The sequence below is a fragment of the Hippocampus guttulatus genome, chromosome 18 (assembly GCF_054856545.1).
Source record: "Hippocampus guttulatus isolate MCC_2025c chromosome 18, RoL_Hgut_1.0, whole genome shotgun sequence".
Lineage (NCBI taxonomy): Eukaryota > Metazoa > Chordata > Actinopteri > Syngnathiformes > Syngnathidae > Hippocampus > Hippocampus guttulatus.
The window spans coordinates 2,115,394-2,129,061 of NC_141278.1; the positions used below are offsets into that span (position 1 = coordinate 2,115,394).

The 13,668-nt window shown below is 44.9% G+C and overlaps 1 protein-coding gene across 3 annotated transcripts; it reads right to left on the bottom strand.

Moving 5' to 3' along the window:
- Positions 1-800: 800 nt before the first annotated feature.
- On the bottom strand, positions 801-13,357 carry khdrbs1b (KH domain containing, RNA binding, signal transduction associated 1b). Of its 3 annotated transcripts, XR_015103730.1 has the most exons (12): positions 12,999-13,357; positions 10,807-10,925; positions 9,963-10,079; positions 9,086-9,232; positions 6,161-6,291; positions 5,866-6,079; positions 5,672-5,739; positions 5,368-5,426; positions 5,073-5,267; positions 3,540-3,624; positions 3,024-3,092; positions 801-1,553 (listed from the first exon to the last, which is right to left on the bottom strand). XR_015103730.1 is itself a non-coding variant. In XM_086136775.1 (9 exons), the coding sequence occupies exons 1-9, from the start codon at positions 13,093-13,095 to the stop codon at positions 5,158-5,160; spliced, it is 1,062 nt and encodes a 353-aa protein (XP_085992901.1). In that variant the 5' UTR covers positions 13,096-13,357; the 3' UTR covers positions 3,991-5,157. The 3 variants fall into 3 exon arrangements, 1 of the variants encoding a protein (XP_085992901.1); XR_015103731.1 differs by lacking the exons at positions 801-1,553; positions 3,540-3,624; XM_086136775.1 differs by lacking the exons at positions 801-1,553; positions 3,024-3,092; positions 3,540-3,624 and having other exon boundaries at positions 3,991-5,267.
- Between the last annotated feature and the right edge of the window lie 311 nt (positions 13,358-13,668).

Consider the following 13,668-nt stretch of genomic DNA (forward strand, 5'->3'; position numbering starts at 1 on the left):
CCTATCGCATTCGCTGCCTTGTGGGCCACCGCTATGTTGTAAGGAAGTGGACAGGCGAAAGGCGCATGTGCGCTTTTATCGATTGTTCAAAGAAGCAACATTTACTTTCTTCTCCTCCCTCGTGCCGGACACTTGATCGATTCCCAAAAGGAGACGGCTTGAATCGCTTAGCCTTCATTACATGGCTCAGTATTTCACGCAAAAGGGCCCAGACGTGGGGGGGAGATAATGTGCTGCCTGTTGACAATTCGTCTTCAAGGATGGTTTATATCCTGTGAGTCATAGTCAGTATAGCATAAGGCTCAAGAGGTCATCCAATGGGAGTTCAACCAACATGATCTTGGAAAATATCCCACCAAACGGCACTTGGCACCAGTTCACATCATTTCAGCAAGCAGCAGTTTTAAGACCACACCAGATGGGTACCAGTGTGATGATAACCATCGAACCAGGAATGAACTAAAACCAGTTGTCCAATTTAAAATGTTTGTGGTGCCATGACGCAAACGTGGGATAGCCAAAGCCGGAAATTGTTTGGTCATAAATATAGAAGCAGGAATGATCCAATGTTGTACTTTTATGATGACCAAAGAACCAGAAATTGGCCAATTTATGATTTTTTTTTTGGTAATGACAACCGCCAAAACATAGTGGATCCGGTTTTTGTATTGTGATCATCACAGAGCCATATGTGGGCCAACATAACTTTTTTCCCTGCAATTTTTTTCTTTTGGTATGAGAAACATTTGTTTCCACTCACCAGTAGAAGGATCAAATGACAATGACATCCAAAACAAATGTTTGGCTTTTTCTTCCCCTTCTGGGATTTGCTTTATTTCTGTAAACACCTTTTGAAACTTTTATTTCGGGCAAGTCCCACCAGTACTGCATCGGACACCATGTGTCGAGATATGTATCAAATTGTCTTTTATTGGATAGATGGATATTGCTCTTCACGATAAAAATCAAAGCAATCAAACCAGAAGCGACAGATAAATTGAGGCGCTTATTTATCCTCTCCTCTCACATGCATCTTTCATATCGCCGCATGAACAGACAGCCGGGAGACAAGGCAGCTCGTGGCCATTTGCTTGAGTCGCGGGTACGTGCTAAGTGAGCCGGCAATTAGCATGTGCTGTTCTCGGGGGTGGGCTGAATTTTTTTTTCTTTTTGGCAGCGCGAACACATTTTCTGGGACAGCCTGTATTAAAACGCTTGGAATTCAGAGGCGACAGACTGCGAGGCCTGACAGGAATAAAGAAAAAAAAAAAAACAATTTCACGGCTCAAGCGTGAGTGAGAACAGTGCTCATTTGACACTCAATCAAGGTGGAACAATTGCATTACACGACGGAGAGGTTCCCAATCAGCAAAAATAATGAAAGCAGCAGTTGGATACAGACTTGGAAAAAGGGGTGCTGTTCATCATTATTGGTCTCTGGTGATTCCAGGGCAAGCCCGCAGAGGTCTTTGTCCTCGTCCCAGTATGAGTCCGGAGCCTCGACCCGAGCCACGTCGTCTGGCTCCAGGGTCTCCACTTGCCATCCTGTGTCACTGCGGAGAGCAAAAGAAAGAGACGTCATGCAAACATATCAGAGCACGTCAACAGACGCGACACAAGTGCTAAAATGTGCACCGATTGTAAATCGCAAGAAATGGCGCGAGGGAAAATAATCAATTTGAAGCAACGCTTACTTTGCCCGACCAAGTGGCAGCTTTTCAACATTCGAGAGACCAATTCAGGACAAACAAATCAGTTTGCGCATCCACTCAGCTTTAAAGTCGCAGGTCGGCTTTTTCGTCCTGCATACTCCGGGCGACTACCTAAAAACGATTCAAATACTGTCTGGTGCGTTGTTTCCATCACAGGTGGTAAAAAAAACAACAGTTCCCCTGAAGGGCAAACCACCTAAATTGTGATCGAACACCAAATTAGTCAACGTGCAAGGCTTACGCAAAGATGCTGCAAAAGCGGAGCCCCACGAAGCCCCGCCGGGAAAGACGGCTCACAGCACACAGAGACACGGCAAACTACATTTGAAAAAAGAAGCCAACGGGTGCTAATTACCCAAGTCCAAATGCTTACATTGTAGACATCGGCTTGTTATTTTTGTTTAGTTTTTTTATAATGTACATTTTGGTACATAGAAAACGTGTAGCATGTAGTGCGTGTGGCAAAAGCTTGCGTTCTGCAGTTGAAGTCGATTAAAGCATGACCGAGCGGTGCTACTCTCCAAACGTTCATTTAACTTTTTCCTGTCCTGCAGGCAGAGAGTAAATTGTGAGTAATCCCTCAGACAGCGCCCTTCCTGCGCCCCCTCCCCCTGCTACTACCGTTTCCATTCCGGGAATCGCCAGAGTCCCTTTTGCTGCCGTTTCCTCTCGTAGGGGGCCGAGAGCAACGGCTGCTCATTAGTCAATTTCTCCAAGACTGCATTGACACCAGTGCGCCGCGCCCCCTCCCAAAACCCCCACGGTCGATACAGCCGTAGGCGAGAGACGCCGCACGCCAATTCGCACGCTTGTCAAGACGCGAGGAGATCATCAGAAGCCGCCCGACCGAGCTTTGAGACGTGTTGCTGCATCTACAGCACAGTTACTAGCGCAGGGAAACGTACCCGCGGATGGACATCGCCGCTCAAGGTGCTCAACGGTCACAAAGAAGTAGCGTCACAATCAATGCCATTCGAGAGTGAAATTTAAGTGGAGCATTGCTTCAAAGTAACAATACAACAGTAACTTTGGAGGACAAGAAACAACGGGTACATGAGCTAAACAAGGATGGAGCAGCGGCGGCGGGGCAAATCAGAAGCAGATGGAAGCATGAATGTAGCAGCAGCGCCCCTTCCTATTTTTGGTAAATATTGTTTGAAAATTGAGCTTCAAAACTAAAACAGGTGGGTGGGAGAGGGGTGGGGGGGCATAAAACTATCCAAGGATTAGAGGAAGATGCTGGCAATAAACACGAGTGCCGTCGCAGCATGGTCGTCGTTCTTAATGGAAATGGTGGGGTGGAGGACCAACCTGAGGATTCACATGGCCTGCCTCCAGCAGCGCGGCTCTCCCGGCACTCTGCGAGAGGCCTAGACGGGCCTGGGGAAGTAAGGAGCCCAAATCAATACCCGGTGGACAGAGCACATGGAGATACTTGTGAAATGGAGTTCATGCAACATGTCTACAAGAGAACATCTGCTCATGCAACTCAAAAGTTATTGGTAACAGTGTACAGGTGGAACATTTTTTTTAATATTACAAACACAGCTCTGGACTCAGATTTGGTTTTCATCATTTTAGCAAGAGTTGCATTACCACTAGCCTGATGGTTGGTTAGTACACAGAGCAATTATTTTAGTACATAAAATACATTGATGTTGATTTTTTTCCCTTAACCTTTTGATTCTTTTTGTCTTGGGTTACTACTTTTAAAGCAAGTTTATGTCAAAGGACCCAAAATAACCCCCCCCCCCCCAAAATATATATATACCCCAAAACCAAAAAAAAAAATCACACTACCAAATTAAACATTTAGGGTTAGGTTACCTTTACAGTAGAGTTGTCTAGGTTAAAAGCCTCCTCTCCATTGCACTGCCATTAGTGTGTCATTCATGACAACGAGGCCTAGATCCTGAATGGTGGTTTGAATTCAGTTAATTTGCAGCGGCGAATGAAAGCAATTGTCATTAGCGGTTAAAACGAGACCACAGGTAAGAGGATTGAAAAAATCTGATACATACCCAGGCAATCAATGCTTTACAACTCTATACACATTAGGAAGCTATCCGGCTTATTTTAGCGGCCTTACCTCGGGGTCCTTTTTAAAAAGTATAGAAAGAGAGAGAGAATAAGTCGTGCTCTTTTGATAATCCATCAAGACATCATTTAGGAGGATTAAAGTCTGCACACGTCAAAGCAAAAACTCCTTTAAGATTTAAAAATGCGCTTTTGAAAACATTTCAGATTGGACTAGGACAGGAAACAAATCAAAAGCAAGTTACGTTTCATAGAAAACCCACTAAGCTTTATTGACAAACTGCTGCAAAACATCTTTTGGACAGATTTAGTAACCTATTTAGGCAAGCGTACACATGTAGCATAATGCATTTTATGGAGAGGGTACAGAGTAAGTACAGTTAGGAGGTTTTAAAATATGTACAAGAGTTGGGATTGAGCTGCAGGATCCCTTCTCTATGGAGAAAGAGAGAGACGACCCATGTGGAGATTTGTGTCCCAATCCTTCGGATTCTTCTCTTGTTGGGCATGCAGTTTATGCAGAATCAGATCACAATCAGGAAGACCCGAACTGTTTGGTAGCATAACAGGAGGCCATTTTGTGCACAGAGAATATTAGAATGTCGCCGGGCTTTTTTTTTTTTGGTTTTGTTTTGTTTACATGAAAGTCAAATAGAGGATATGAGGACAGGCCATCTCAACAGTGTCTTATTAGGGCTATATTTCAAAACTCTAAAGGACAGAAACAAATATTGCAGACTAGAGTCTAAATGAATAACGTTTTAGAACTATTTACAACAAAACATCACAAGGAATGAAGAAATGCTTTCCATTACCTTTAATCTGAGACTTGGTTTTAGATTACTTTTTGTTTCTACATTACAGTCTCTTTTTAGTGAACTATATTAACAGAATTTTGAAATGTAGCCTAAACGGGAATCTGCAACTGAACCTTTGACAGATTCTGTATATAAAAAAACAAAACCACAATTAAAATGTATCATTTAAGACAGGTGGAGAATGAGCCATTAGTTCAACTGGAAGTTACCATTACAAAACATTTTTTTTGTGAAAAAGGGAAAACAAAACAATGCAAAAAAGCCAGAGGGAGAGGGAATGGTCAGAGAAATAATACAGGAAAATAACCAAAAAGGAAATAACTCTAGAAATCACTTTGGTTGCGCATGGTATGCGTATTGGGGGGATGTGGTGTGTAGCCAAATCTTAAAACAAACAAACAAACAAAAACAACCATCTGATTTTCCGTCCCCAGTATTGTAAAAAGTCCAATTGAGAGGAAAAGAAACCAAACAAAAAGGAACCAAAGCCAAAACGGACAATTACTTGTGTCGGGCTGCTTAAAGCGAGTGCTGCCGTTGTCGACAGGCGCTCGTCAGGGCAACCCTGTAAGGGGGAGGGCGGCTCCGCTTCAGTACTGTTGGTACGGGTGCTGCCTGTAGGCTGTCTTGGCACCTCCTCTGGCCGCGGACACGGCTTTGCCCGGAGCCGCTCGCTGGGTGCCGTTCCAGTCATCCTGGGCTGAGGACCACACATTCACACCGTTTAAAAAACTTGGAACCTTAGGAGAGGGAAACTAGTGCAAGAGCAAATAAATACGTGTATCTGTGTACACACTTACCAAAGTTTTCATATGACTCTGCAGACTCTCCGTGTCCGTAGTCATAATATTCTGCCTCTCTGATGTTCATAAGTGGGAAGGAAGAGGGGGAGGGGAAAAAAAACCCAAACAAAAACAGTCTCAAACCAATCTCAAGTACCAGCTGAGCGAAAAGTCTAATTTGGTTTCCACAAGCGAGATCAAAGCCCCATGCAGTGTTGCCAAACAGCCAAGTGGCATCCGGGTTGGATTGGTGTCGAATGGTTCAAAACACATCGCAACTAAAGGTGGCAGGTGAGAAAAGACAAACGTGTGATTCACTCACGCCTGCGGCTGGCTGTAATAGCCGTCATATGACTGGTAGGTGGTGTCGGGGTAGCTTTCATCGTAGGCCTGGAGAGGGAGGAGGCAAGATGGGGGTGAGACAGTCGGGAAGAGGCGTGTTATAATGCACTGTACTGAACAACAAGAATCTTGACCTCATTTAGATGAGGCTATGAAAGCACGCTGGCGACTTACATATTCCTGATAGCTCTCTGCGACTGCGGCGGGAGTGTGCTGATGGGGCAGCATTCTCTGGGGTGGTCCGGTGGCAGAGAGCCTGGCACCACGGGGCGCCGCAGCTCCCCTGGCAGCAGCTGCGGCGGCAGCGGGCCCTCCGCGGGCTGCCGGGGTGCCCCTTCCTGCTCCTCTTGCACCCCGAGCTGCGCCACGAGGGGGCATCCCCCTTCCCCTGGGACAAGAGAACGTGCCGACGAGAAAGTCCGCCAACATTGGCCCCGTGACACCTTTGCGTCTCGCCTCCGCTTCTTACCTGTGCACTCCTGGCGGCCCGCCGCGTCCCCGAATTGGCATGCCTCCTCTTCCTCTGGCCCCGAGCTCCTGGCCTCCATTGAGGTAGCCCATCTCCATGAACTGCTCTTGGCAGATATCGTCAGTCACATCCTGCATGCAGAGAGGAAAACGCACGTGACTTGACATTGAAGCGGGCACTCACTGGAATGAAATTCATCACAGAGCCAACTTGAAACCCAACTCGATAACCATCTCCTTTGATTGACTGAATCAAAACAAGCCACCAAGTCAAGAAAAGTGTTTGGCGACGTGTTCATGTGCCACATTCTTGCACAACTCAGAGTTCCTGCCTCCAAGAGTGGGCATGCTAGCCTTTGGCTTACAGGCAGGAGCCAGCACACTGAGCGCCACAGAAGAGAAGACAGTCAAACACACGCTCCTTCAGGGATGTTCGGCCTGGTTCATTCAACACACCCTTGCCATCAAGATCATCATCTATATACTTGCAAGAAAGTTTTTGCACAATCATGAAAACAAACACCAAAATACAAAGCTTCCCAGACTTTGTAAACACAACCGCACCCCTCTCGATGTTCCGTGACTGAGCCAGCTGTGACTGCATGATACTTTATTTAATTAGTGGATCAGCGTGTCCGCCTGCCCGCCACATAACCAGCCACTTTCATCTGGGGAGCAATTTGTGTGGCACTGTGACCCAATCAATGCGGACCTGCATCAGAATGGAGACGGAGCTCATAAGACAGAACATACTAGAAAATAAAAGGGCAGAACGGCAGCTTTCAATTACCGAGATAGAGGGGCTGGCTAAGAGCAGGAGCCATTGGACTCATTGCGAATGGATCTGTGATGACGTGTCGTCGCCGCCCGCAGCATCTCGCGGGCCAGCTGGGTGTCAACTCTTTAACCGCTTGAGGTGTTAGATGAGCTCAGCGAACCTCTCTATAGAAATCATCAAGCATGGGTCGCGAAAAGGACCCGCAGACATTTGACAGAGAAGGCGAGAGTCTGCCTTTTGGGGGATTTCTATTGTCCACCCACATCAGAAGCTCCGGTATGAGGACAAGTGCGGCTCATCAATCAAAGGAACAGTGCCACCACTAAAGCCAAAAGCCCACAAGTGCTACAATTTGGAACTTAACCACATGGTTCTCTGAAAACACACTTCCAAGGACCAAGCTCAACTGTAGTTTGGTCCATTTGTCCTAAAAACATGTTTGTACTTCAAAGTAGATGCCAACTATGCATAGGACGAATATGACGAACAAACATCGCTCCCACGTCAAGCGTCTGTCTTCAAAGGGGTGAGTGGCATTACTTTCAACACTGCCTGCAGGGTTCACAATTTGTCATATGGCAATGACAATTCACTGTAAAACACAACTCCATGGCCAGGAAAATACATTATCTCAATGTATTGTATGACCAGAATCCAAACGGCAGCCATAAAACCCGACCAATTGCGGACATCTGGCATCTTTTATTTTACAGATCACAGCTTGAACATCATCGCGACTGGTTTAGCTCTTTCCTCTTCAGAATGCTGCAGCCGAATCAAAAACGTAAGGCCTGCCACAAAACCCAGAGTGGAGCGTTGTTAATGAGCAAGTACGTAGCTCCAAGCAGATGGACATGCGGTTCAAGAACATCAGCGAAAAGCAAATCCAGGGAGTGTATGCACCACAGCATGGACTTAAGCCCACAGCTGTCAGGGCGCTAAAACATCTCTGGATGAGAAACAGGAATAGACAGACCTGAAGAAGAGTGTCACGGACTGTTCATGCGCTAAACAGAGCCACCATTATTCACACTGCCACCCCACTAAGAAAGAGTACCATGACTGAACGAGGGCGCTTTGTTCAACCTGCCAGAAAGATAGGAGCTTTTTCAATTAACATTTGGATAAAAAGGAGACACGGACAAGATGCATTTTAAACAAGTCCTAATACAAAGGTCCCTCACTTATCGCGGTTAATGGGGACCGGGACCACCCGCCGAAGACAACAATTCGCAAAGTAGGGTTTGCACCCTCCACCCCGGCACGTCCCCCCCTCAGGATTTTTTTTGTGAGGGTTTGTGGGTACCAGCATGTTTAAAATATTTAAACAGGATTTATACTTTACATATTTGAGACAAGGTGCACATTTTTACTTAAATCTTTAATGATAAAACTTTATACAGTAATTAACATTCATCAGCATTGCCTTTATGCAGCTCTGACAGTGTAGCCTCCAGCCAGCTGCTGGCCAGCTATCCCTCGGCACACAGTGCACAGCCGATTTGTTTCTGATGATACAATTAAGGAGGCTCAGAGACACTGCTGCTTTTTTTCTGCACAAGCCCAATCAACCCCTCTCACGTCCCCCAGCCACACACACGCACACAAAAACACTGATCTAGGCAACCAGGTGATTAGAGACCGATCAAAGAGTATAACCCACATGATAAGGAGGTTGCTGGGCGACGCTGTGAAGATGCACAGCCAATCAACATGGCTGTGCATCATGGGATAGATCCACTCGTGCTGTCATTGGTCGACGTCGCGCTGGGAACCAATCAAGCTACAGCCATGTATAAAACCGTTAGGCATTTTTTGGGGGGGAAAAAACGTGATGCGCGATCATCGAACCGCAAAATAACGAGGGATCACTGTATTGTCATCATGCCAACCATAATTCGAGCTTCTAATGCTGACAGACTAAGGCGACAATTTGGCTGCAAGTTAAAAAATAATAAAAAAAACAACTGACATCTCTCTTCGTATGAGTCACATTTTTGACAACCATTCATCCCATGAAAAGTTTATAGAGGTATGAAAGTCGACACAAAGTGAGCTTGACAAGCCAGTCCTGTAGAAACGGAAACGAATGACAGACTATGACAATGTAACTGTGTCACTCTAAAAAACATGCTGTGCACAACTCACAGGAAACAGGAACTTCTTGACTTCCTCCATGGCGTGGGCCATACGCAGGTAGGCTTCGGGCAGTGGGGCGTACACTTCGACAAACACATGCAGCTCCATGGTCAGGTGGGCATATTTTGGCTCACCGCCATTCCTCAGTTCTTCCTCCTTCAACGTGGAAAGGCGACATTCACTTTTGGGGCATTGTCTCGTAGCCTAACGGCTACCCACATTTGGCGTAGGACCAGTTTAAAAGTCTATGCTAAATGAGCTGATGCGTAGCGGAGTAAAGGCACCTTTGGGCGCTGCCATCTGGGCACAATGTCAACCCTTGAGGTTTGTACATGGCTTTGACATGTGCTGGCTCCGGGAAACCCAGTCTACCAGTGTGCCATTGCATGTGTGCATGGGTGGGAAATTATGTATGAGAATTTGGGAAATAATGAGGGTAGATTCATTGAAAGATATTAAAACGGAGGCATAAATATTTGCATATAACATTGTTTAGAAAAATAATAAAATGAAAAAGCACAATATTATTTTTTAAAAACTCTTCTTCCTTTAAAGAACAAAAACATGAGTGCCGAGTCAAGTGTTAACCCCCGCCCTCCAACTCAAAAACCCCACGGAACTCTTCATCTAGCAGATTAGTCGATGGCGTATGACTGAAGGGTGGGGAAAAGCGGACTGGGGAACATTCAAGCCCCTTCATGCTAAGCAGCATTTCTCTGACACGGTTCATCCATGAAAATAAGAAATAGGAAAAAAAATCCTTATTATCTAAGAACATTTCTCTCAACTCTACTCAAGTGTCCTACTTAGAGTCAACCTTGAGTTTTTGCGAATGCCTGCTTTATTCACTTTCAATCCCATGGAAAGTTTGCGGCAGTGTTCATACTTTAGCTTTGTCTCTCATGGAGCCCTTGCCCAACACGGAGATCTTGGCCCCGGTTTCCTCCTGCAGACGCTTGATGGTGTTGCCTTGGGGTCCCAGGATCTTGCCCACGAAATTGAACTGGAGAAGCAAAAGCAAAGAAGAGAAATTTGGACTGTTGCGGGGGGAAGAAAAAGTTTCGTTGGTCAGGATACATGTGCATTTTGAAGCCTGAAGAAGCGTATTGACTGAGGACGTAGATGTGAGCCCATGAGCGCTGTAATGCAGACAACTGTCCCATCCCTATAATGTGCTCAATGGCTCCGTGCTCCACCTGACCCGTGTGGTCTGACAGCTGGGTGTTATGACATTTGGTTTGAAAATAGAAAGACTAGACAGAGATCAGCATTAGAGGTTCCACTGTGCTTTTACAAATGACATGCAAATGAGGGATTAACTTGCACGATTCTTTTAGTGCCCACTTAACCCTCCCATCTATTTCCCTCACAGCCACATGACTTAAACCAACAAAGCCGAGAGTCTGGGTCTTGTCATGAATGACATTTATACTACGAAGACATTCGTAGACATTTAGCGAGTCCAAACCGAGCGGAGGATCCAAAACAGAATTCTGAATAGCAGAGCAGTTGTGTTCGCATTTGGATATCTTAAAGGCTATTTTATAAAACTACACTGCTGTAAACTGTAATCACGCCACTGAGTTTTAAGATCAAGATTAAGCCAAGTAATTTGGGACACCGGGTAAAACACTGTAGCTTTATGTGATTGAACCTCGACTGCGACAGGATACATTGAATCACAACGGGGAATGAAGATGAGAGGAAAACGGGATAGAAAAAGAGCTCACCTTGGGGTACTGTTTCACAGGTATGAGGACCCGCTCCTTGAGTTTGATGAACTTGTTCGTGAAAAGATCCAAGTAGGTCTCTGGCTCCTTAGCCTCACCCTTCTGGATCCTGTCAATCTCTGCAATCGGGGGAGGTATTGGTTCAGTTCATGTGATCATGCAAAGAGACAGCAGAACCAATAGACAGCCGGATGACCAAGTAAGCATGCTACTGGACACTTTAAAATGGTTCAATGATTTTCTGCACCAACTGGACAACTGTTATCGTATTTTATTCTACCACTGATCACTTTGGCTCTGCTTGATACTTTGCACATTGTCTCACAGTTGTCACTGGGTGGTACCACCACACAACGGTTCACTTACATTACGAAATGTCCTTCCATACTTATTTGTCATGTCCTTGTTTATGATGATAATAATGTTTACATCTAATGTTATACCGGAGACACATTCCTTGTGTGTTCTACAAACTTGGCCAATAAAGATGATTCTGATTCAAAGACTCAAAACTTCATGAATGAATTATACTAGGTATATATTAGTAAAGGTTTAAGCGCAGATTAAACCTTGGAATGGTCACCAGTATATCACGCAACGATTTTGAACAGGACATATGTGAAAGCTGTCGGATGAACCGTCATCTTCCTCAAATCAAAGCTTCCCATGTTTTTTAGCTGAATTGATCAAATAACATTATAAACGCAGCAGAGGGCTTCTGGTCATACTGCTACAAGTCATCGTACGACGCAGTTTTGCATCCCCACCAACCAGTAGACAGACTTCCGTCTCAAATACGCCGACAGATGATAGTTTGAACACATTTAGTGGGGCGGTCCATTCACCACCAATTTTCACAAAAATGTTTTTCAACAAATTGCTTTTCTACCACTCCGACAGTAGAAAAAATATTTTATGATATCTCACCACGTCACAATTCTGTATAATTCCCTTTCATTTGCGTGTAGCTAAAATGTCTGTGTTTTATTGCACGTGTATGATGCAAACATGATCAAATGAGAAATCCATCATCGTACACACCAACTACAAGTCTGTGAATGTGCACAGGGTGACATAAGAATTTATCACATCAAGTAACAGTTATCCAAAACCAGCCGGCTTAAGTGAAAATGTCCTTTAATTGACTACCATCACCACTGGTTGAAAGTTGGAAGCACTATCTGAATAAGCCATCAGCTGCAATTCTTTCCGTTTTTTAATAAATGTATCCACGGTCATTAAAAAGCAATTTCTCGGTCTGTTTAAAATTTTGTAATCTGTGCCTCTCCTGGTGGGTTGGGTTTGCATTCTTTGTTCATAAAACCCAGTGGTGCCCCTGGTTCAAAGGGTTTTAATCTTGCTTAATACTTATGATCTTGGGAGTATTTTCAGACAAATTTACTGCAGATTTCGTCACTGCTACGTCAGTGTATGTTACTGATAAACCACGGTACGTTAAGACGCGTGCGAATTCGTCGCCGCCGTACAAACAAAACTCCGTCGTAAATCAAGCACCCCATGTGCAGCGAACTAAATGCATTTGGAACGTGCTTTGTTGAATTTTCACACCGATTACATTGGTCAACACCAGCATGAAGCAGTCGCTCACCACCACTACAATTAGTTGTTTTAAGTCGGTGAAACAGTAGGATAAAGCTGAATACGAGCGTGCTAACTTTGCTGCGAATCGGACAAATAAAGTCAATGGCGGTTAAGCGTGCGTCTTTTCCTCGTACCACTTGAGCACCACCAGCTACTTTAACAAAAACCCAGGAATTTATAGGAACGCCCCGGCTACTGACCCACATTTAAGGGCTTTAAAAAACAAAGAAAATGGTAAACAGAAAATGCGAGTGCGGTCGACGTTTGTTTAAAGGCGAAGGAGACGACGAAAGCGGCTTTTTGACCCTCGCTCCGTGAAGAAGGGAAACGTATAAAAATATAAAGTGCCGCTTTAATGGCCACCATTCGTATCAATATCCCCGCCAGACTTACACAAACAGTAATTGTTGTCGAATTTTATCGAACTATGAAAAGCGAAGCGAACGCTTCCGCTTGGAGCCATAATGGAGTCCCGACCGTCACCACATGGCGCCCGACGGCGAAGTAGTCCGTCGCCTTCCCCCTCGACAAACTTCCAGCAAACACACAAAATGATCGGACAAAAGAAAAGCACAAAACATTCGTTTTACCCGCTTCTAAAAGTTTCATGGCGTGTGTGAAAGACGAGTCCAGACTGTCCTTCTCCGCCAGCAGCTGAGGGAGATATTTGTTGTCGCCGTTCTCCATTTTGAGTTCGAACAGAAAGAGAGAGGGAGGCTCAGTTCGGGTGGAGTTAAAAGCTTATGGCGGCCCTCCAAAAATCCAAACCAAGGAGATGAAAAAAGGTAGTCCTTTTTTTGTGACTAGGAATCGCCACGTATAGATTTCTCCTTTGAGTAAATATTTTACGCTGGTTTCGAAGTCGGACGTGTCCACTACTTTGTCGTCACGGGTGCTGGTCCTGACCGCGATCCACTCAGTGCGCTGACCGGGTTGGAATGAGAGAAGAAGAATAACAGCCGCGAAAAGGCACTGCGAAGCCGGAAGTGACTGCATTGTTACGTAATACCAAGAGCTACGCCCCTTGATGAAAGATTAACTGCTCTTTTTTGAAACGTAGTGCAGTTTAATGTACAGTACATCACTACAACAAAGAGAGGTGGCAAAAGTATTCACATTGTATGCTTGAAGTACGGATGTGTGTGTAAACGTACGGAAAAAAAGTAGACGTACCGAATGATTCAACTCGTGATCAGTTCTAAAACGAACATGTTATTTATTTGATATTTTAATTGTTATATTTTTAAGAAAAACAGGTAA

What these genes read in the sequence shown, in the direction of transcription:
- khdrbs1b (XM_086136775.1), bottom strand. Translation starts at nt 13,095, where the DNA reads ATGGAGAACGGCGACAACAAATATCTCCCTCAGCTGCTGGCGGAGAAG. An exon ending in CTGTGAAACAGTACCCCAAG is followed by an intron (nt 10,080 to 10,806) that starts GTGAGCTCTTTT and finishes TTGCTTCTCCAG; the next exon opens with TTCAATTTCGTGGGCAAGAT. An exon ending in TCAAGAAGTTCCTGTTTCCT is followed by an intron (nt 6,292 to 9,085) that starts GTGAGTTGTGCA and finishes CTCTGCATGCAG; the next exon opens with GATGTGACTGACGATATCTG.